At 42.9% G+C, this 23,928-nt stretch overlaps 1 protein-coding gene and 1 long non-coding RNA gene across 2 annotated transcripts in view; one reads left to right on the forward strand and one right to left on the reverse strand.

Annotated features, from left to right (window-relative positions):
- Positions 1–16,804: 16,804 nt before the first annotated feature.
- Positions 16,805–18,815, reverse strand: LOC132540869 (uncharacterized). Its single transcript, XR_009551999.1, has 2 exons — positions 18,680–18,815; positions 16,805–18,331 (listed from the first exon to the last, which is right to left on the reverse strand). It is a non-coding gene; the product is annotated as an uncharacterized LOC132540869 (long non-coding RNA).
- Positions 18,816–19,128: 313 nt separating this feature from the next.
- Positions 19,129–23,928, forward strand: part of UBQLN1 (ubiquilin 1) — a 41,525-nt gene continuing 36,725 nt past the window's right edge. The window contains exon 1 of the mRNA XM_060199508.1: positions 19,129–19,414. Coding sequence (XP_060055491.1) covers positions 19,235–19,414 — 180 coding nt within the window. The 5' untranslated portion in view covers positions 19,129–19,234. The remainder of the gene's footprint in view (positions 19,415–23,928) is intronic.

Below are 23,928 nucleotides of genomic sequence, written 5' to 3' on the forward strand. Positions count from 1 at the left end.
TTCAATCTCCTTAACAGCTATAGGTCACTGATGATCTTCAGACTAGATTTCTCAATGCCATAGCACAAGGTATAGAAGACAAAGATAAACATTTTTTTTAAAGATTTTATTTATTAGTGAGAAAGATAAGAGGAAAGAAAGAACCAGACATCACTCTGGTACATGTGCTGTCAGGGATTGAACTTGGGACCTCCTGCTTGAGAGTCCAATGCTTTATCTACTGCACTACCTCCTGGACCACAGATAAACATTTTTGACAGTTAAAAAAAAAGGTACAGGGAGTTGGGTGATAGCGCAGTGGGTTAAGCGCATGTGGCACAAAGCACAAGAACCAGTGGAAGGATCCCGGTTCGAGCCCCCAGCTCCCCACCTGCAAGGGAGTCGCTTCACAAGCGGTGAAGCAGGTCTGTAGGTGTCTGTCTTTCTCTCCCCCTCTCTGTCTTCCCCTCCTCTCTCCATTTCTCTCTGTCCTATCCAACAACGACCACAACAACAGCAATAATAACTACAACAATAAGAAAGGGCAACAAAAGAGAAAATTAATAAATATTTTTAAAAAATTTTTAAATGGTACAGTGGGGTAGGTAGTGGCACACCTGGCTGGGCATATTGCACACATGTTGCAATGCACAAGGACCCAGGTTCGAGCCCCCAGTCCCCATCGTCACAGGGAAAGCTTTGTGAGCAACAAAGCAGTGTGGCCGGTGTCTGTCTCTTTCCCTTCTCTATGACCCCCTTCCTTCTCAATTTCTGGCTGTCTCTATCCAATAAATATGTTAAGATAATTAAAAAAAATTTTAATGGCACAGGGCTGGGAAGGTGGTTCATTGGATATATAAGGAGTGCCTGCCTTGCAGGTGATGGGCTCTGAGTTCATTCCCAGCACTGCAGGAGACTGAAACTCTCATATAAAAGTGGACTGGAGTGGTCCAGGAGATGGCACAATGGATAAGGCATTGGACTCTTCAATCATGAGGTCCTGCGTTCAGTCCTCAGTAGCACATGTACCAGAGTGATGTATGGTTCTTTCTCTCTTCCTTTCTCATTAATTAATAAATAAATAAATAAAATCTTTAAAAAAGATGAACTGGAGAGGGGACTTAACAGTGGAATACAGGATTGAGACCTTAACTTTAGTATATCCAACAATGCATTCATTACAAAGAGGAGGGGCTATAAGATTAAGTGAGGGTTTCTCTGATTTTAGCTAGAACCAAAGTGACCTTTACAATGTTACTGAACAGGGAAGAGCAAATTTAAAAAGCAGAGAAATGGAGCCAGAGAGCATAAGAAATTGAGGGTGATGGGAGTTGGGCGGTAGCACAGTGGGTTAAGCAGAAGGATCCCGGTTCGAGTCTGGGCTCCCCACCTGCAGGGGAGTCGCTTCACAGGCGGTAAAGCAGGTCTGCAGGTGTCTGCCTTTCTCTCCCCTGTTCGAGCCCTGACTCCCCACCTGCAGGTGTCTGCCCCGTCTTCCCCTCCTCTCTTCACTTCTCTCTGTCCTATCTAACAGATGACATCAGTAACAACAACAATAATAACAACAACAATAATAAAAGACAAGGTCAACAAAAAGGAAAATAAATAAATACACTTTAAAAAAAAGAAATTGAGGATGGCCTAATGGTTATACAAATAGACTCTCATTCCTGTGACTCTGAAGACCCAGGTTCAACCCCTCACACCACCATAAACCAGAGCTGAGCAAGTGCTCTGATTAAATTTTTTTTTTTTTACTTCAGAATCCACCAGTTAGGTAGGTATTACTTGCTATTTTATATTTAGTTGTTTTATCATAGCTTAATTCTAACTTAAGCTGTTCATTATTAATGGAATAAAGAGCTCTCTCTTTCCATGTGATCAAGAATGTTTAAGGTAGAACTCAGTGATTTTTAAAAAGACAAAATGATTTCTAGATATCAGTAAACTTTCATGACTTCACTATTTTATCCTATAGTATTATGGGAAGGAGAAATTCCTGAAATAACTGACAAAGTGGCAAGTGAAAGAATCTAAAGACCGTCAATATTTTGCAAACTGTTGAGAAATTATTAGTTGAGTAAAGTGTTCTGAATTCAAATTGTTACTCATTGAAAGTTAACTTTACTAGTGTGTTTGCTATGAAGAAGTACCCATATGTACTTTAGTATCTATCTTCTGGAAAAGCACTATGGTAATATGTCAGGAGTCAGAAAAATATACCCACTAGTACCAATTATTACTCTATGAAAATAATTTAAAAAATAAACTTAAAAGCCCTATGATGGTATAATAGTAAGAATAATAGAAAAAGTAGAATAACTCAGATGTTTTACTCACTAACCAAAATATTCAGTTTGAAAGTCTAATTGATAGAACACATTAGTTGGAATTGTTAAATGGTTTTTAAAAGACATAGTTAGGATAGCTATATAAAAAATTAGATTATGGGAGTCGGGTAGTAGCGCAGTGGGTTAAGCACAGGTGGCGCTAAGCACAAGGATGGGCCTAAGGATCCCGGTTCAAGCCCTTGGCTCCCCACCTGCAGGGGAGTCACTTAACAAGTGGTGAAGCAGGTCTGCAGGTGTCTGTCTTTCTCTCCCCCTCTCTGTCTTCCCTTCCTCTCTCCATTTCTCTTTGTCCTAGCCAACAACAACAACAACATCAATAATAACTACAACAATAAAACAAGGGCAACAAAAGGAAATAAAGAAAAAAGAAAAAAACACTTAGATTATGTTGAACACAGTTTAAATATAAAACAAAGTACAAACTTGTACACAGATTAGTTATAGTTGTGTGCATATGTTTTGGACAAACTGAAAAAAGGTAATTCCAAAGTGAAGCAGTTAGGATGGGGAGACTCTGGGGAATTATAGATTAGTTGTTCTTACCACCATTTTTTACCTAATGTACTATTTTTGTAATAAACAGGAAAAAATACTATTATTTGTGTTATATAATTTTCTGTTGTCAGGGAGGATTATATTTATCATTTTATTGACATATTTGATTGAATTGTGTTAATTACTACGGGAATTTCCTGGACATGGAAGCATTGTATTTTATTCAAATTCTACACCGTATAAAAAAATTGAAGTAGGGAAGATAGTATTGTGAATCAAATGACTTTGTGACAGCAAAAAATTATTTGTTTTTAATCATCCAACTTGACATTTCCCTTGTTTTTATAAAATTTTAGAACATTAAAGTCTTACTACCATTAATCATGCCATGCTGTTCTGGTTACCTCTATTCAATCTTAACTTCTTTGGTAGTCATATTATAATATTAGATTTGAATTACTTTGTAAATTTTACACAAAATATGACCCCTGTTATTAATTTGATAAGGAATTTTTCAGGGGGATTGGATAGTAGCACGGTGTAAGGATCCCGGTTCAAGCCCTGGCTCCCCACTTTCGGGGGTGAAGTGGGGGGATCACTTCACAAGCGGAGAAACAGGTCTGCAAGTGTGTCTCTTTTTCTCCCCCTCTCTGTCTTCCCCTCCTCTCTGGATTTCTCTCTGTCCTAGCCAACAACAATAACAACGATAAAACAAGGGCAACAAAAGGGAAAATAGCCTCCAGGAGCAGTGGATTCCTAGTGCAGGCACCAAGCCCTAGCGTTAACCCTGGAGGCAAAAAAAAAAAAAATTTCAGTACCTCAATATATATATAATAGAAACTGTGAAAGTTTATATAAAATTAGTTTTCACATTATTGAGCTATATTTGACATACAGTTGCAAATAATACATAAATTTGCTGTTTATTATTATTACTATGGTTAATTTCTAGAGGTACAGAATGAAAGAGACTATAGAGCACTGAAGCTTTCTTTAATGTAGGAGTGTGTGTGTTGGAGCTGGGAGGGCAGGCTCAAACCTGAGTTGTGTACTTGACAAAACAGTACATTATTCAAGTGAGCTATTCTGCTGGTCCTGTTCTGTGTTTTTTTTGTTTTTTGCCTCCAGGGTTATTGCTGGGGCTTGGTGCCTGCACTATGAATCTACTGCTGCTGGAGACTTTTCCCCCTTTTGTTGCCCTTATCTTTGTTGTGATTATTATTGTTATTATTTTCATTGTTGTTGGATAGAACAGAGTGAAATGGAGAGAGGAGGGGAAGACAGGGGGAGAGAAAGATAAGACACCTACAGACCTGCTTCACTGCTTGTGAAGCGACCCCCTTGCATGTGAGGAGTCCATGGCTCGAACCTGGATCCTTAAACCACTCCTTGCGCTTTGCACTATGTGCACTTAACCCTTTGCACTACCACAACTCGCCTCTTCTGTGTTTTTAATCCTTTGCAATTTGTTGAGATGTTTTGTGCACCAATGTTATCTCCATAAAAATGTTTTTCTGGTGGTCTGGGAGGTGGTGCAGTGGATAAAGCACTGGATTCTCAAGCATGAGGTCCCAAGTTCAATCTCTGGCAGCACATATACCAGAGTGATGTCTGGTTCTTTCTCTCTCCTCCTGTCTTTCTCATTATAGATAAATACCTTAAAAAGTTTTTCTGACAGACTGGAGTGACATTTTTCAAATAAATGATCCAAAGGACCTATCATTAAGCCAGCTGTTATTAGAAGGAAATAGCTGTGGTCCGGGAGGTGGCGCAGTGGTAAAGCTTTGGACTCTCAAGCATGAGGTCCTGAGTTCGATCCCCGGCAGCATGTGTACCAGAGTGATGTCTGATTCTTTCTCTCTCCTCCTATCTTTCTCATAAATAAATAAAATCTTTAAAAAAAAAAAAAAAAAGAAGAAGGAAATAGCTGGGGCCAGGTGGTGGTGCACCTGGCTAAGTGCACACATGACAGTGTGTAAGGACTCAGGTTCAAGCCCCTGGTCCCCACCTGCAAGGGGGAAGCTTCATGAGTTGATGAAGTAGGGCTGCAGGTGTCTGTCTCTTTCCCTCTCTCTACCTCCCCCTGTTAATGTCTCTCTGTCTCTATCCAATAGTAAATAAATAATTTAAAAAGGAGAATAGATAATAATGAAAGTTTTTAGTTTATTTTTCATCAGAGCACTACTCAGCTCTGGCTTATAGTAGTGCAAAGGATTGAACCTGTGACTTTGGAGCCCTAGGCATGAAAGTCTATTTGCATAATTATCATGCTATCTACCCTCCACCAATTTGGTTCCTTTTTTATTTAAGGACTCCAAACAAGTCTTCCAGAGAGGCTGTACCAGTTTGCATTCCCACCAGCAGCATAAGAGAGTCCTCCTTTCTGCACATCCTCTCCAACACCTTATCATTTCCTGTTTTGCTAATGTAGGTGTGAAGTATGTGGTTAGAGGTGTGTGAGGTAGAATCTTAGTGTAGTTTTGATTTGCATTTTTTGATGACAAGTGAAGTGGAGCATATATATATTGCCTTCAGGATTATCACTGAGGCTCAGTGCCTGCACTATGAATCCACTGCTCCTAGAAGCTATTTTTCCCCTTTTGTTGTTTATAGCAGTAGTTGTTGTTATTGTTATCATTGTTGTTGGATAGGACAGAGAAATCGAGAGAGGAGAGGAAGATGGGGAGAGAAAGACACCTGCAGACCTGCTTCACCGCCTGTGAAGTGACTCCCCCCCCCCCCCAGGTGGGGAGCTGGGTGCTCAAACCTGGATACTTAAGCTGGTCCTTGTGCTTTGCACTATGTGTGCTTAACCTGCTGTGCTACTGCCCTCCCCCCCAGCATTTCTTCATGTTTGTGGGCCGTATGTATTCTTCAGAAATCTGTCTACTTCTTTGGCCCACTTTTTTTTTTAAATGGGTTTATTTATTTTCCTTTTCTTGAACTGCACTAGTTCTTTATAGATGTTTATATTAGTTGCTTCTTTGATAGATGATGTGTAAATATCTTCTCTTAGTTACTGGGCTGATTATCATTGTGTTATTTGCTTTCAATGTGCAGAGTCTATAGACATGTCATGAAAATAGGAGTAAATAAATGGGCCTATATCAAACTAAGAGGCACACTGGAAGTTAACTTAGTCTTTTTAAAAACGTTTTTATTGGTAGTCAGGTGGTAGCACAGGGATAAGTGCATGTGTCGCAAGGACCGGCATAAGAATCCTGGTTCGAGCCCCAGGCTCCCCACCTGCAGGGGAGTCACTTCACAGGCAGTGAAGCAGATCTGCAGGTGTCTATCTTTCTCTCCCCCTCTTTGTCTTCCCCTCCTCTCTCCATTTCTCTCTGTCCTATCCAACGACAGCAACAACAACAACAATAGTGATAACCACAACAATGATAAAACAACAAGGGCAACAAAAGGGGAAAAAATGGTCTCCAGGAGCAGTGGATTCGTGGTACAGGCACTGAGCCCCAGCAATAACCCTGAAAGAAAAAAAAGTTTTTAATTATCTTTATTTATTGGTTAGAGACAATCAGAAATGGAGAGGGAATGGGGAGACAGACAAGAGAGAGAGGACTAGGGGTATGATTCTCAGTTCAGGTGCAAGAGAAGAGAGAGAGGAGTGGGGCTGGATAGTGGTGCACCTGGTTGAGCACGTTACAATGCTCAAGACCTGTGTTTGAGCCCCCAGTTCCCACCTGCAGGGGAAAAGCTTTGCAAGTGATGAAGCAGTGTTGTAAGTGTTTTTCTTTCTCTCTCCCTATCCTCTTGATTCCTCACTGTCTCTATCCAATAAATAAAGATAATAAAGATTTAAAAGGGGGGAGAGGAAGGAGAGAGACAACTGTAGCCATGCTTCATCACTGGTGAAGCTTTTCCCCTGCAGGTGGGGACCAGGGGCTTGAACCTAGATCCTTGTGCACTGTAACATGTGTTTTTGTTTTTTGTTTTTAAAGATTTGTCTATTAATGAGAAAGAGACAGAACCAGACATTACTCTGGTACTTGTGCTGTCAGGGATTGAACTTGGGACCTCATGTTTGAGAGTCCAGTGCTTTATCCACTGTGCCATCTCCTGGACCTCAACATATGTGCTTAACCAGTTGTGCCACCACCCAGCCCCAAGTTACCATAGTGTTTATTATTTTATTTTTAATATTTGTCTAAGAGAGAGAGGAAGAGAAGGTGCGGGGGGGTGGCGTGAGAGAGAGCAAGCGCTGGTGTAGGGGATTGAACATTGAACCTGGGACTCTGTATGCTCTACCACTGAGCTATCTTACTCCTTCACCAGCACACTCTTCTTTTCCTTAAGGGCAAGGCTAGCAGGAATGGGGCAGGGATGTGAGTTGCTGATAGTATTTATTTTCCAAATTCCATTTTAGCACATTAGCTGCTAACACAATATTATAGTTGAGTTCAACCCAATTTACCAGTTTCAGATCACTGCACTTCCCTAAGGCCCTATTTGGCAGCCTTTTTTTTTTGGGGGGGGGGGTGTCTCTTGTTAGACGTATAAATTTACAGATGTTCTTCTAGGGGAAGTCTAACACTTGGCAGCTGTATAAAAATAGGGAGTCAGGGGAGTTGGGCAGTAGCGCAGCAGGTTAAGCGCACATGACGCAAAAATAGGGAGCCTATGAAAGAGTCCTTACACCAGCTGTTAACTCTGAGGATTCTGTCAGCTCATGAGCAGTGGGCACTAGTCATCCACATTGACTTAATAGTCAGTCTGGTGGTCCGGGAGGTGGCGCAGTGGATAAAGCACTGGACTCTCAAGCATGAGTTCAATCTCCGGCAGCACACGTGCCAGAGTGATGTCTGGTTCTTTCTCTTCTCCTATCTCTCTCATGAATAAATAAATAAATTCTTTAAAAAAAATAGTCAGTCTGGAGTTAGTATGTCTTTGACTTATAATTACTTTGAAAATTCTGGTTTACGTTCCATTCATTAATTAATTGAAACAAAACACTTTGGTGATAGAATACTGTGGTTACCTTCTTTGGGGAATATCTTGGATCTGCTTTGTCTCTTAGTCTTTAAACTAGAAAGCCACTTAGTCCCAAAATTCAGGTCATGCTTGTTATCAAGACTGTATCATCACATTTGTTCATTAAATGACTCAAAACCAGAATGTTGGGGGCTAGGTGGTGGTGCACCTGGTAGATAGTACCAGTTACAAAGTTCAAGAACCCAGCTTTGATCAAGCCCCTTGTCCTCACCTGCAGGGGGAGGGGGTTTCACAAGATGAAACAATACTGTATGTCTCCCCACCACCACCCTCTTTGTCTATTTTCCCCTCCTCAGTCTCTCTCTATCCTGTCAAATAAAAGAGGAGAAAGAGAATTGGTAATTCTGATCAGACTCAACATGGCTGAGGTGTTGGAACTAGTAACAGAAATGCTAAAAACAGGTGTTGGGCGATAGCAAAGCGGGTTAAGCTCACATGGCACGAAGCACAAGGACCAGCGTAAGGGTCCCAGTTTGAGCCCCAGGCTCCCCACCTGCAGGGGAGTCACTTCACAAGTGGGTGAAGCAGGTCTGCAGGTCTTCCTTTTCCCCCCTCTGTCTTCCCTTCCTCTCTCCATTTCTCTCTGTCCTATCTGGCAACAATGACATTAATAACAACAATAATAATAACCACAACAACAATAAAGCAATAAAGGCAACAAAAAGGGGGGGAAAGTAGTCTCCAGCAGCAGTGGATTCGTGGTGCAGGCACCGAGCCCCAGCAATAACCCTGGAGGAAAAAAAAATGAAACGCTAAAATAGCATAAAAGTATGTTTATTCAAAGGAAAATGTGAACACATGGGGGAAAAATGAAGACATAAAAAATCCAAATAGAAAGGTATGGATTGACCTGTCAATGCCCATGTCCAGCAGAGAAGCAATTACAGGAGCCAGAACTTCAACCTTCTGCTCCCCATCAAGATCTTTGGTCCATATTCCCAGAGGGACAAAGAATAGGGAAACTTCCAATGGAGGGGAGAGCATTTGGAACACTGGTGGTGGGAATTGTATGGAATTATACCCCTCTTATACAATTCTGTCAATCATTATTAAATCATTAATAAAAAAAATTGTGATCCGGGAGGTGGCACAGTGGATAAAGCACTGGACTCACAAGCATGAGTTCAATCCCCGGCAGCCCACGTGCCAGAGTGATATCTGGTTCTTTCTCTCTCTCCTATCTTTCTCATAAATAAATAAGTATAAAATAGAATTTATACAAATGGAAAGTATAATATCTGATTTAAAAATCACTTAAAATATAGGACTGGGACCAAGTGCTGGCATACTCCACTGAGTGCACAAGTAACTGTGCAAGGATCTGAGTTGGAGCCCCTGGTCCCCACCTGCCGTGGAGGGAAGCTCTGTGAGCAGTGCTGCAATTGTCTCTTTTTCCCTGTCTACAGCCCTCTCCCTCTCAATTTCTCTGTCTTATCCATGAAAAGAACAAAAAGAAAGGGGGTGGGGGTTGGCAGCTGTTGGGAGCAGTGGATTCATATGCAGGCATCTAGCCCCAGCAATAACCCTGGTGGCAATAAAAGTAAATGGGCCAGGTGGTGGCCCACCTGATTGAGTGCACATGTTACAATGTGCAAGGACCTGGGTTTGAGCCCTCAGTCCCTACCTGCAGGGGGAAAGCTTTTTGAGTGGAAAAGCAGTGTTGCAGATGTCTGTCTCTCTGTTGCCTTATCACCCCCTTCATTCTCGCTTTCTGTCTCTATCCAATGAATAAAAATAATACAAAAAGGGGGGGGCAGAGGGTAGATAGCATAATGGTTATACAAGTAGACTCTCATGCCTGAAGCTCCAAAGTCCCAGGTTCAGTCCTCTGCACCACCATAAGCCAGAGCTGAACAGTGCTCTGGTTAAAAAAAAATTAAAAAAGGGGAGTTCAGCGGTAGTGCAGCGGGTTAAGTGCACTTGGCATGAAGCGCAAGGACAGGCGTAAGGATCCTGGTTCGAGCCCCAGCTCCCCACCTGCAGGGGAGTCACTTCACAGGCGGTGGAGCAGGTCTGCAGGTATCTATCTCTCCCCCTCTCTGTCTTCCCCTCCTCTCTCCATTTCTCTCTGTCCTATCCAACAACAATGATAAACAACAAGGGCAACAAAAGGGAAAATAAATAAATATAAAAAATTAAATAGAAAAGAGAAAAACAAATATCAAAAGAGTAAAGTGAAATTTAAGTACAAGAGTAAATTGGGGAATGTTATGCATGTACAAACTATTGTATTTACTGTTGAATGTAAAACATTAATTCCCCAATAAAGAAATAAAAAATGATGAAAAAATAAAAAGTTCAAGAGTAATTAACATTTCTGATTGGGAAGAGTTGCATGTGGACTATAGTACTTTTGCTGCTCCATATTTGCTCTGCAGGACTGATGATTTGCCAATTAGAACTGACGAAAGGGAGGCAGCATTATCTGGAGGTGCCACTTGGCCTTTGGATTCATAGCTTCCCTTCCACTGCTACCAAATATACCCTTCTTTTCAAAAACTGTTTTTGTGTTACCAAAATCTTATTGAAGCTGCATGACTGGCTGAGGCCTGTGACTCTGTGTCACATTCTCTCATTTTGGAGTAAGTCATCTTGGACAGAATGTCCATCCATATATGTGGAAAGGCACAATCAGCCTGCTTGTCAAATGGAGATGGCACATCCAAGAATATAACACCTTACTAATATAGAATCTTACTGAAGCTCTGACCCAAGTGGCATCTTAGCTTATAGCTAACCATCCCTAAGGCTCTTAAGTCCCAAATTCAACCCCCTGCATCACCATAAGCCAGAGCTGAGCAGGGGTATGGTAAAAAAAAAAGTATCTCTTATTCCTCTTACTCTTTGGAGAAGATTTCCTCTCCCTTCCACTCTTGGATTTTTCTCCTCTCCCTTCCACTCTTGGATTTTTCTGCCAGAAATAAAGCCATGGCCTCAATGAAGCCCTCTGTTCCATTTCTGCTAAATGCCTGGATCTAATTCACTGATGGTTTGGTGGCACTGAAACCTGACAGTTCTCAGAGCTGCTGGGGATGTTCATTCTCAGTACCTCCAAAATGGACATGGTCAACCCCTTCAAGGCTAATTTCTTATCTCTGGCCAAGAGTCTACTTGAAAAGCCTTGATAAATGTTATTGATTCTTGGGCTGTTGCCACTGTCCTCTTTGGTTCTCACTTGGAAAACTACAGATTGGCAGAGTGAAAACACTCCTCATTCTGGATAACACAAATCATGGTAATAAAATCATGGTTGCTGGCCCAACCATATGACTGTCATGTAGACATTCATGGTGGGGCCCCCCTGAGTTGAGACTGACGAGACAAATTGCAGATGGAGACAGTGCTGCCCTGCTTGCACTACTGCTGCCTGTCTCCACCATTCCACTCGATTGCCCCACAGACTGGGCACAGAGCAGAGAAATCTTTCTGAGCAGAGGCTATCACTCTATGCCAGACTTGGACTCCTGACAAGAGGTGACTCACTTGCCTCACAATGAATGAGGCAAAGTTGCATGAGTGTGCCTCCTGCCCTGTCCTGGCATATTGATTACACTGGACTTTTGACCTGCTCTTAGGCTTCACCTGGTGCCACCTCACTGATGTGTTGACATTTTGGCAGGTCTATTGCAGTCATCTGACTCAGACACATCACTGTGACCCATAAACTGATCTGTGCCCCCCCTTTTTTCTTGGCCCATCTGTGATCTTGACAATGATACTTTTTTTTTTTCTTCCAAAATCAACAGTGGACTAATGGCCAAGACACTCATGGAACTTGCATGTTCTTTACAGCCCTCAGGCATTTGGTATTAAGTGTAGAAGCAGCCATCCAGTCACTTCAAAAATCAGCTAAAATAAATAAATTTCTGACATGGTATCCATCACCTCCTCTTGCAAGGTTCATATACTTTATTTTTATTTTACTGTGTTGCCACCAGGTACCTGCACAGTGAATCCACTGCTCCTAGCTAGTGGTCATTTTTCCTTTCTTATTTTTATTTTATTTTTTAGTTATTTGATAGGACAGATAGAAATTGAGAGGGGAGAGGGAGATATAAAGGGAGAGAGAAAGGTAGATACTTGCTTCACATTACTATACACAAGGACTCTGGTTCAAGCACCTGGTCCCTTCCTGCAGGGGGCAAGCCTCACAAGAGGTAAAGCGGTGCTGCAGGTCTCTGTCCCTCTCCCAATCCTCTCAATTTCTCTCTGTTCTATAAAACATATGAAAAATTTTAAAAAGCAAAAAAAAATAATAATGTAATGATTACATATCTAAGGTCTGTAGCCTAGTTAATATGTCAGCTTCCTAGTTTGACATTATGCAATCACAGGTTAAGATGTCACCATGTTCGGACAAACAGGAAGGACAAATGAGACTATATTATTTTTTGCAAATTCGTGAATGTATAATTACTCAGTGAAAAGTGGAAAGGAGAGGAGTAGAAGAAAGTAGGAGCCAGGCACATATTTTTTGGAGAAGTTTGCGACATCTGCCTTTTGCACTACTGGCTCTCTCACTGTTTGTGTCAGACAGTGCCTGGCACAGCTGAAAAATCCTTGTCCAGCAGTTTGTGGTAGCTGTAGACCTATTAGAAAATTTCACTTGTTGGTCTAAAGTTCTAGCTGGCAAATAAACACCACCTTATCTCCATTCTGACCCAGTCCCAAGTCTCAGAAACATACTGAACCTCATTCCCTTTGAGCCTGAAGTAGCTCTAGAGGTATTTCTGGAATGTTCCTAAGCTCTGGACTACAGAGGTTAGACTTTGAGGTGGCAGACTCTGTAAGAAGTTACTGCTGTTAATCTAGGCCAGAGTTAATAAGGGTGTGAACTAAACCTGTAGCAAGAAAAATAGTTGTATACAAGGAAAACTATGTCATCACTGATACATTTTAAAAAATATTTTTATTGGGAGTCGGGCTGTAGAGCAGAGGGTTAAGCGCAGGTGGCGCAAAGCACAAGGACTGGCATAAGGATCCCGGTTTGAGCCCCGGCTCCCCATCTGCAGGAGAGTCACTTCACAGGCGGTGAAGCAGGTCTGCAGGTGTCTATCTTTCTCTCCTCCTCTCTGTCTTCCCCTCCCTCTCTCCATTTCTCTCTGTCCTATCCAACAACAACAATAATAACTACAACAATAAAACAACAAGGGCAACAAAGGGAATAAATAAAATAAATAAAATATATTTTTATTATTTTTAGATAGAGACAGAAATTGAGAGGGATAGAGATAGAGAAACCTGGGGTGGAAGTAGATAACATAATGGTTATGCAAAGAGATTCTCGTGCCTAAGGCTCTAAAGTCCCAGGTTCAATCCCCTGCACCACCATAAGCCAGAAATGAGAAGTGCTGTGGTTTAAAAAAATAATAATGGGGCCAAGTGGTGGCACACCTGGTTGAGCGCACATGTGAGGATGTCCAAGGAACTGGGTTTGAACCCCTGGTCCCCACCTGCAGAAGGAAAGCTTTGTAAGTGGTGAAGCAGTACTGCAGGTGTCTCTCTGTTTTTCTCCTTATCTCCCCATTCCTTCTCAATTTCTGGCTGTCTATCAAGTAAATATAAAAATATTTAAAAAAATAATAAAAATGCCTTTCCTTTACAAAAAAAAAAAAAAGAGGGAGAGGAGAGAGAGAAAGACAGATGGAGAGAGAGAAAACCTGCAGTAGTTTTACCATTGTGAAGTTACCCCCTACAGGTGGGGGCAGGGGGTTTGAACTTGAGTCCTTCAGCACTGTAGCATGTGTTCTCTACCAGGTGTGCCACTGCTCAGCCCCATCACAGATAAATTGTTACATGAAATGTACAAATAATAATGTCAGAAGAAAAAATGATGTTGGCTTAGGTTCTTTTTATTATTATTTATTTATTTTTGGCCTCCAGGGTTATTGCTGGGGCTCGGTGCCTGCACCATGAATCCACTGCTCCTGGAGGCTATTCTTTTTTGTTTTTGGAGTAGGGAGGACCGTGCCAAAGACACTCAGACAAAATCTGAGTCTCCAAGATTTATACAGAAAGCAAGCAGCTCTACACAATACAAGATTACACAAGACAGTTCTACACAATACAAGATATCATGATTTACTGGCAGTTAAAGATCGATTATTGTTTTATTTTTTTATTTTTTATTTAAGAAAGGATAAATTAACAAAACCATAGGGTAGAAGGGGTACAACTCCACACAATTCTCACCACCCAGTCTCCATATCCCACCCCCTCCTATTAGCTTTCCCATTCTCTATCCCTCTGGGAGCATGGACCCAGGGTCATTGTGGGGTGCAGAAGGTGGAAGGTCTGGCTTCTGTAATTGCTTCCCCGCTGAACATGGACGTTGACTGGTCGGTCCATACTCCCAGTCTGTCCTGGAGGCTATTCTTTCCCTTTTTATTGCCCTTGTTTTATCCTTGTTGTGGTTATTATTGTTATTGATGTTGTCATCATTGTTGGATAGGACAGAGAGAAACTGAGAGGGTAGGGGAAGACAAGAGGGGGAGAGAAAGATACCTGCAGACCTGCTTCACCGCTTGTGAAGCGACCCTCCTACAGGTGGGGAGCCAGGGGCTCCAACTGGGGTCCTTGCACCTGTCCTCGTGCTTTATGCCATATGCTACCACCCAACCCCTGGTTTAGGATATTTTATTTATTTTTTGTTTATTTATTTATTTTTACCAGAGCACTGGTCAGCTCTGGCTTACAGTTGTGGTGGTGGTGGGATTGAGCCTGGGACTTTGAAGCCTCCGGCATGAGAGTCTCTTTGCATAACCATTAAGCTATCTATCCTTCAGCCTGGCTTAGGTTCTTAAAGGGCAGTTTCAGACAGTAGTCAGAAATAATGGGCACATAGTAGAGAGCACCATGAAAAAAGTGTAATGTACTGGATGGTAATAAATACGTTTGATGGTAATGGGTGTTACTCATAAAGAGAAATGTAAGTGAAGTTTGAAAGACAGGTCAGGGGTTAGTTGTGGAAGGCCTTAAATTCCTTGTTAAGAATCTTGGGCTTTATTTTTACAGATTGTGGTAAGGTTAAGGTGGATTTTGAGTAGGGGAGGAATGTGAAGAATGCATGCTGTTTACATCACTTATTTGACATATGCTTTGTTGTTTTGTTTTTGTTGTAGTCAGGGCTTTACTGCCCTGGGTCGATTTTTTCAGATAGAAGGGGAAAGAGAACACATACTGAAGCTGGGAAGCTGGGTGTGTGGGGACCTTAGTGCAGTGGGGGCTGGGCATGACAAATTATTATTATATTTTAAAGATTTTATTTATGAGAAAGATAGGAGAGAGAAAGAACCAGACATCACTCTGGCACATATGCTGCCGGGGATCAAACTCGGAACCTCATGCTTGAGAGTCCAAAGCTTTACCACTGTGCCACCTCCCGGACCACGGCAAATTACTTTTTTACATTCTCCAAATGAGCTATCTTGCTGGTCCTTGATAAATATTTTGCATTGAAGTTACCCATGTTCCTGGATATAGGATGAAAGTTTGCAGTAAATTCATGACTGATTATACTGACAGACTCATTTTGTCAAGGAAGAATTCTACCATGTGAATAATCTCTTATAGCTTGAACACTGGGACCTGTAAATGAATTTAGAGTTGTTTCATACTGGTTTATGAGGACTAACATTTCTGGAATTTTGTGAGCCAGCTAGCTTCATATTTGTAGCCTAAGATTTACCATTTTGCAAATATTTACATAAAGGGCATTGTCAAATACTATAAATCAAAGCTTGTTTTTTAAAAATATTTTATTTACTAGATGGAAATAGAAATTTAGAGAGGGAGGGGCCAGGTGGTGGCGCACTTGGTTAAGCGTACACAGTGCAATGCACAAGGACCCAGGTTCAAGCCCCTGGTCCCCATCTGCAGGGGGAAGGCTTCATGAGTGGTGAAGCAGGGCTGCAGATGTCTGTCTATCTCCCTCTCTATATCCCCCTCCCCTCTCAATTTCTGTCTGTCTCTATCCAATAATAAATTAATTAAAAAGTATTTTTTTAAAAAGAAATTTAGAGAGGGAGACACCTGCAGCCCTGCTTCACCACTTGTGAAGCTTTCCCCCTGCAGATGGGGACCAGGGGTTTGAACATGTGCACTGTAGTGTGAATGCCTAACCAGGTACACTACTGCCTGCACCACACCAGCCCCCTTTTTAAAGAGTTATGAAGGTAGGGAGTCATATCTGCCTCTATCCCACCTTCCTTCCTGTCATCTAGCCTCTAATTTTTAAAATTTAATCAAATTATTTAACCAGAGCACTGCTCAACTTTGGCTTATGGTGGTGTGGGGGATTGAACCTGGGACTTCAGGCATGAGAGTCTGTTTGCATAACCACTATGCCATCTACCTCTGCCCACATCTGTCATTTTTCTGAGGACAGAAACTATTAAGTCTGGCCGGGTGGTGGCGCACCTACTTAAGTGCACATTACAGTGCAAAAGGACCCAGGGAGTCCCCAGTCCCCACCTGCAGGGGGAAAGCTTCACAAATGGTGAAGCAGGGCTGCAGGTGTCTGTCTCTCTCTCCCTTTCTCCCCCTCCCCTCTTGATTTCTGGCTGCCTCTATCCAGTCAATAAAGATAATACAAAAAATAACTTTAAAAAACTAAACACTTTCAGGAGTCGGGTGGTAGCACAGTGGGTAAGCACACATGGAGCAAAGCACAAGGACCTGATTAAGGATCCCGGTTCGAGCCTCTAGCTCCCCACCTGCAGGGGAGTCACTCCACAGGCGGTGAAGCAGGTCTGCAGGTGTTTATCTTTCTCTCCCCCTCTCTGTCTTCCCCTCCTCTCTCCATTTCTCTCTGTCCTATCCAACAACAACGAAAACAATAACTACAACAATAAAACAAGGGCAACAAAAGAATAAATTAAAAAAATTAAAAAATAACACTTTGTACCTGCAACATACTTTATACAAGGAAAAAAATTGTGTCCAGTTAATGTTTATATGAATAAAACATGCTCTTGTGTTTTTTCTGCAGATTGACCATTTAATAGAGAAAAATAATTCAGAAGAAAATAGACATCTAGACCCAGAGGGCTAAATCAGCTCCTGTACTTATTTATTATTTTTTAAAATTTTTATTATCTTTGTTTACCGGATGGAGAGAGCCAGAAATTGAGAGGGTAAGGGGAGATAAGACGTATACACAGAGAGACACCTGCAACACTGCTTCACTGCTTGTGAAGCTTTCCCCCTGCAGGTGGGGACTGGTGGGGGCTCAAACCTGGGTCCTTGTGCACTGTAACGTGTGCGCTCAACCAGGTGCGCCACCACCCAGCCCCACTTGTTTCTTAAGTTTTACTGGAACACAGATATGCTTATTTATGCATGTACTGTCTGTTTTTCTGAGTGCTACAAGGGCAGAGCTAATTGAGAAAGAGGATGTCTGACCCCCAAAGGCTATATAGTTATATATGGTATTGCCAGAAAGTTTGGGGATAGCTGATTTAGACACCTCCCCTTTTTCCTCTGGTTTCTTAAATTATTTCTTTTTAAAGTACCACTTAGTGAATACTTACACAATGTATGTGATGTGGAAGACTGAACTTGGGAACTCAAAAGAGTCTTGGACATGAAAGTCTTTCTGTATAACCAGTATGCTATCTTCCTAGTCCTAAACTGACCTTACAGATAAAATGTGACTTCATAAATTGTGGCACACGCATATTTTTAAAACAGAAGCATATTTTTTAAAGAAATTAGGATAGACAGATAATTACAGCAATTCTCTAAGTGCAGGTTTATAAATAAATGGTTGCCTGATGATAGATACTTCAGTTGAGCATTTTGTGTGATTTCAAGTTATTAAATGATGTTGCCAGAAAAAAAAAATTGCTGATAGCAGTGATGTGTACGTACCCTGCCATTTCTATTTTCAAAATGTGATCTCAGGCCCAAATTCCGAAGGGGTTCTGCTATTTATATGAAAGGGCCTTTATTCACAGAACAGAACTGGATGGATTAAAAAGCAAAATTACTGAATGTTTGTTTTCGCTTATCTGGGTCACAGTTGGCTGTCAGGATTTACATTTGCACAAGACTGACTAAATACAGCTAAGGTCCAGAGCTGCAGATTCCTTGCAAATGATCCTCAAATGGGAGCGATAACATTGTTAAGACAGTGTCAGAAGAATGATGAACTTCCTTTCCTACTTGTACCCCTGTAACACTGAAAATAATTCGTGGTCAGCTATCTTTAATGCCCCGTGAAGTCTGAATCGCAGCGGCTGCCTATGTTACATGTGGGTGGACACCCCATGGGGTACCCTGTTTTGGAAGAGGGGGTACTCAGAGATTTCGGGGGTGCTAGGGCAGGGCTGTCGGCACAGGTGGCCTCTCCGCCTGACCAAAGCCAGGTGAGCTGAGGGCGGGGAGCCCCGCGCTGTCAGCGGGTTTGCGCAGGGCGGCCAATGGCGTCCCCATTTTCCTCTTCGTAAACACCAATCTTTATTTCCGCGCACCAGCAGTTAGAATGCCAAGTTTCCCATCTAGGCAAAAATAAAATATGTTTTTAAAAAAAGCCAACAAAATTCCCAGTTGTTATTTATTGATACGGGACCCTCCTCCCACTGGGCCTCGATAATCAAGTCCCGGAAGTGAGCGTGACGCTGCTGAGTAGGTGAGCCCGAGCCAGGCGGCAGTGGAGGGAAGGGGGTGGGGAAGGAAACTACCTGGAGCGTCCGCGCGCAGGCGCAGGCGCGGCGCCAAGTGTCGAGCCCCCTTTTCTAGTAAATTCGCTCGCCGCGACGTCATCACAGTGCGCCATTACACTCCCCCCCGCCCCCCGCAACCCCTGAGTCTTATCTTTGGAAGACAACGGGATAAAATAAACTGACCTGCTGCCTCCTGCCCATCTCACTTTTTGTCTTTCACTTGGTTTCCTCTACACTTTGGGCAATGGGGCGGAAGAGGGAGAGAAAAGCAGCAGGAGCGCCAAGAGGCACCATCCGAGGATGACTCGGCGTAGCCGCATTACCCGGCGTGCCCCGCGCGGCGCCGGCGGAGGGACGTGGGGGGAGGGGCGGGCAGGAGGAAGCGGCTGCGGCTGCGGATGTCGCTGCGACCCAGCGGCGTCTGAACACTCGGCGGCCAGCGAGCGCCGGACCGGGGCCTGCGCCGGAGCCCACACCGAGCTCCACGGTCCCTCGCCCGCCTGGGCGGCACTGCGCCAGTTGCCACCGAAGCGGCGTGGCCTGGATTCTTCCCTGCCCGGGCCGGCCGGTTCTGGCTTTCCGGGCGCGCTCGCCCTCGTTCTCTCTTTTTCTGTCTCCCTCTCTCTCTCCCTCTCTCTCCCTCCTCCTCCTCCTCCTCCTCCTTCTTTTCTCTCTCTCTCTCTCTCTTTCTCTCTCTCTCTCTCTCTCTCTCTCCTGCGCGCCTGAGTCACCGCCGCCATGGCCGAGAGTGGTGAAAGCAGCGGCCCTCCGAGCTCCCAGGACAGCGCCGCCGCGGCCGAAGGCGCCGGCGCCCCCGCGGCCGCTGCCTCCGCGGAACCCAAGATCATGAAAGTCACCGTGAAGACCCCGAAGGAGAAGGAGGAGTTCGCTGTGCCCGAGAACAGCTCGGTCCAGCAGGTGAGGGGCCGGGGCCGGGGCCGGGGCCGGGGCGGCCGCGGGGGACGGTTTTGGAAGGGGCCCCGCTGGACCGGGTCGTCCCCCCGGAGGGCTCCGGGCCACGTCCCCGAGGGGCCCCACCCCTAAGGAGATCACAGCCAACTTTGTGGGTTTGCTGCTTGGGACACCGCAGGGGTTTGTGGCGGGGCCGCGCGGCCTGCTTGTGGGACGCGCTGGCGACGCCGCTTCCCTCTGCACCTTCCTCCCGCCCCGGGGCCCCCCACCCCGGGGTGGGGACTCCGGCTCCCCGCTCCCTCCGGCCACCTCCCTCGGGCTTCTCACAAAGGAAACGCACTCGGGGCTCCGGGCGGGCGGGGGTTTCTATCGCCTGCTCTGCGGTTTTGTCCGTCAGTTTAAAAACAAAAACAAAACCAAAAAAAAGAAAAGGTGTTGGTGGGGGGTGTGCGTGTGTGTGGGGGGTTTGCTCATTGTTTTACTTGCCTGCGGGTTAAGGTGGATGGGGGGAGAGGAACACGTGGGCATTTTAGTTCTGCGTTTGAGCCTAAATCTTCTCATCTTCGTCTTTTTTTTTTTTTTTTTAAATAAAAGCTTGAGTATGACGTAGAAATTTTTTTCGCCACGAAGGAAGAGTCCTAGGCTTATAGAGAAGGGTGAATGACTCTCATTCATTGATGACTTGCTGTTTTGTTTTCTCTTTTCGAGTGTTTGGCATCTCTTAATTGCCAATCGTTGGATAGGTTTTGTTTGATTTTTATAAGGGAGGGTGGATGGCTACGTTATTCAGCTTTAGTGGCTACAGTCCAGTAAAAGAGGGCAAAATTGGAGTTAATGCAAAACATCCCCAAATAACTAGGTGAAATCCGTTCAGAAATAATACCGTTTGTAGTTCTAAATCTCTATGATACCAAGGAATTGATTTGTTGTTGGTTCCTTCCCAGTTTTTTTTGTTTTTTTTAGTGATTTTGAATTGATCTAACAGGTTTCAATGTGAATAGTTTTTGAGGGAACGATTCTCGCGATGTTCCTGTGAGTTTCCCCAAGGAGACAGTAAATGATTGGGTATTTATCGGTTTATATTATCCCAAAAGGTGGTGGTTTTGTGCAACAGTACTGTGTAGCATTAGCTGAGAAACTCAGACCACCTGCTGAACCGTGTTTTTGTGTTCTGTTCGCTTTTAAACATCGTTATTTCCCAGCATTAGACTACTCCCCCAAAGCCATTTTTTATTTGTGATTAATAGTGGTTTACAGGATTGTCAGATTACCGGGTACAGTTCCAGACTGCACCCACCGCCTAAGTTCTGTGCCCTCACCCTCCCAACGTTAACCACCACCGCCAGCATTAGACATTTTATGCACAGAAAAGTTGAAAGAATTGTGCAGTGTATACTCATTCTGTTACCTACAGTTAGCACTTTGCTGTCTTTATCCCCTCACACAGTTTAGCTGTTCATTGTCTTTTGGAGTGCATTTCAAAGAAACAATTAATGCACCTTATTCTTAACGTGTGCATCCTACCTATATTCAGGTTGTTTGCTAACTTTTTGAAAGTAAGCATCAGTTGAAATGCATACGGTTGCCATCCCACCTGTATTTCAAAGCTTAATCAAGATTTAGAGCTTTATAGTTGATTAGATCCCTTTGTTTTCCAACCCCCCCCCCATGAACCACTATTTTGAATTTCTTTTCCTTCATAGATTGGTTTTCATGAAGTAATGTTATTTATTTTATTTTAATGAGAGAAGACACACAAGAGAACTGCACACAGCTCTGGCTTATGGTTGTGCTGGGTATTGAACCTGGGACCTCAGTGCCAAGATGAGAATTTTGCATAAGGATTATGCTATTTCCCCAGTCCATCATTGTATTGTCTGGGGTAAATTTTTGTTGTTCTTCAGCATGATTTTGATGATTTTTTTTGTTGTTACGGTATTTTTCATGGTATCAATATTCCTTAAGTTATCCATTCCCCTGTATAGAATCACTGGTGTGTTTCCAGTTAGTTGCTATGAACATTTTTGTAAATTTTTGTTGTTGTGTCAAGGCTTCTGTCTTTTGTGTTAAATATTTAGAAGTACAATGGATGGTTAGGTCATAGGATATTTATATATTTGATTTTATAATAAACGGTCTAAAAAGAGCTTTTATCACTTCATAGTTTTGCTGATGGCTTATGGAAGTTTCTGTTGCTCCACATTCTTGGTAAGGTTAGATAGTGTCACAGTCTTTTAATTTTGGCTTTACTACTGGATTACATAGCTATCTTTTTTTTAAGAAAAACAACACTTTATTTACTTATTCATGAGAAAGAGAGAAAAAGAACCAGACATCAGTCTGGTACATGTGCTGCTGGGGATTGAACATGAACTCAGGACCTCATGCTTGAGAGTCCAGTGCTTTTTTTTTTTTTTTTTTTTTTTACCAGAGCACTGCTCAGCTCTGGCTTGTGGTGGTGCAGGGGATTGAACCTGGGACTTTGGAGCCTCAGGCATGAGAATCACTTTGCATAACCATTATGCTATCTACCCCTGCCCAAGAGTCCAGTGCTTTATCCACTGCCCCACTCCCTGGACCACAATATAGCTATCTTATTTTTTTTAATTTTTTTTTATTATGTTTGCTTTATTTATCGGATAGAGGCAAATCAAGAGGGGAGATAGAGAGGGAGAGAGACACTTGCAGTCCTGCTTCACCACTTGTGAAGCTTCCCCCCTGCAGGTGGGGGCCAGGGACTTGAACCTGGGTACTTCTGCTCTGTAATATGAGCACTTAACCAGGTGCTCCACCACCTGGCCCCTGTAAGCTATCTTCTTGAACCCCTTGAGTTTTCTTCTGTGTTACCCAGTTTCCGTCTCCACTATACTAGCTACCCTCAGCACTTACTGTAAAGTACTATGAGTCTGAATTTTATAAATAGGAGGAAAACCTTCTATGTACTTGTTTTTGTGATGGTGAAATTAGTATTTTAAAATTTTAAACTTGATTTAAAACATAAGATTTTAGGAATACAGTTATACATATATAGGTATACAACAACATAGTTGAAGTACAATAGATTTTCAGGTACATTAGATTTCTCAGTTCTGTGCAATATCTTTTACTTTTTTAAAAAAATAATGTTATTTATTTACTTATTATTGGATAGAGACAGAGAGAAATTGAGAGGGAGATAAGAAGGAAAGAGAAAGATATCCACAGCTCTGCTTCACCACTTATGAAGCTTTCTGTCTGCAAGTGGAGACCAGGGGCTTTGAACCTTGGTCCTGGCACAACGTAAGCACTTAACCAGGGCATAGTCTTTTTCTTTATTTCTCTCTTTTCTTTTTAAGATTTTATTTATTTATTAATGAGAAAGATAGGAGGAGAGAGAAAGAACCAGACATCACTCTGGCACATGTGCTGCTGGGGATCGAACTCAGGACCTCATGCTTGAGAATCCAAAGCTTTATCACTGCGCTACCTCCCGGACCACAGTAGAAAATTTAACCAAAGTAGAAAATTTAATAGTTAAAGTGAACATCTTTTTTTTTTTTTCAAGACTTTTAAAATATTTATTGGATAGAGAGAGCAAGAAACTGAGGGTATGCGGAAATACAGGCACTTGCAACACTGTTTAACCACTTAGAAAGCTTTCTCCTGCAGGTGGGGACGGGGGCTGAAACTCAGGGTCTTGCACATTGTAGTGTGTGCTCAACCGGGTGCGCCACCACCCAGCCCCATGAAAGTCTTCTGAAGTTTTTTATTTTATTTATTTAAATACCAGAGCACTGTTCAGCTCTGGTTTATGGTTGGTGTGGGTAACTGAACCTGGGGATTTGGAGCCACAGACATGAGAGTCTCTTTGCATAACTATTATGCTATCTACCCTCCATCCTGAAATTTTTTTGCGGAACCATTATGCTATCTGCCTGAGCATACAAGATATTTTTTTTAATAGTGATATCGTTATATTTTTATTTTAATGAAAGAGAGAAAGATTAGAGCACTGATCAGCTCAGGTGCTGGTGAGTGAACCTGGGACTTGACAGCCCCAGGCATATGAAAGTCTTGTGTAACCCTTTTACTATCTTCCCCACACTGGAGATTTTGATTGCATTGTAGTTTTTATTTTTGTTGAGTACTTTTTTTTTTTTTTTTTGTATAGGACATAAGACAGAAATTGAGGGGAGAGGAAGGTAGAGAGAGACAGAGACACCTGCAGACCTGCTTTACCACTTGTGAAGTGACCCCACTGCAGGTGAGGAGCCGTGGGTTTGAACCAGGATCCTTGCGCCTTATACTATATGTACTTAACCTGGTGCACCACCGCCCGGCCCCTTGCTGAATACTTTCTATTGAGGCAGGAGACAGTAAGAATCGAAGCTCACTGCTGCTCCCTCCAAGAACCTGAAGACAAGTTGAACTATCTATGGACTCTGTTAAAAGAAACAAAAAGGCCTAGTTGTGGTTCACATGTTAATATGAGAGGACCTGGTTCATGCTCCTGTCCCCATCTTCAAGGGAGAGGCTTCATG

Source organism: Erinaceus europaeus, chromosome 10 (assembly GCF_950295315.1).
Source record: "Erinaceus europaeus chromosome 10, mEriEur2.1, whole genome shotgun sequence".
NCBI lineage: Eukaryota > Metazoa > Chordata > Mammalia > Eulipotyphla > Erinaceidae > Erinaceus > Erinaceus europaeus.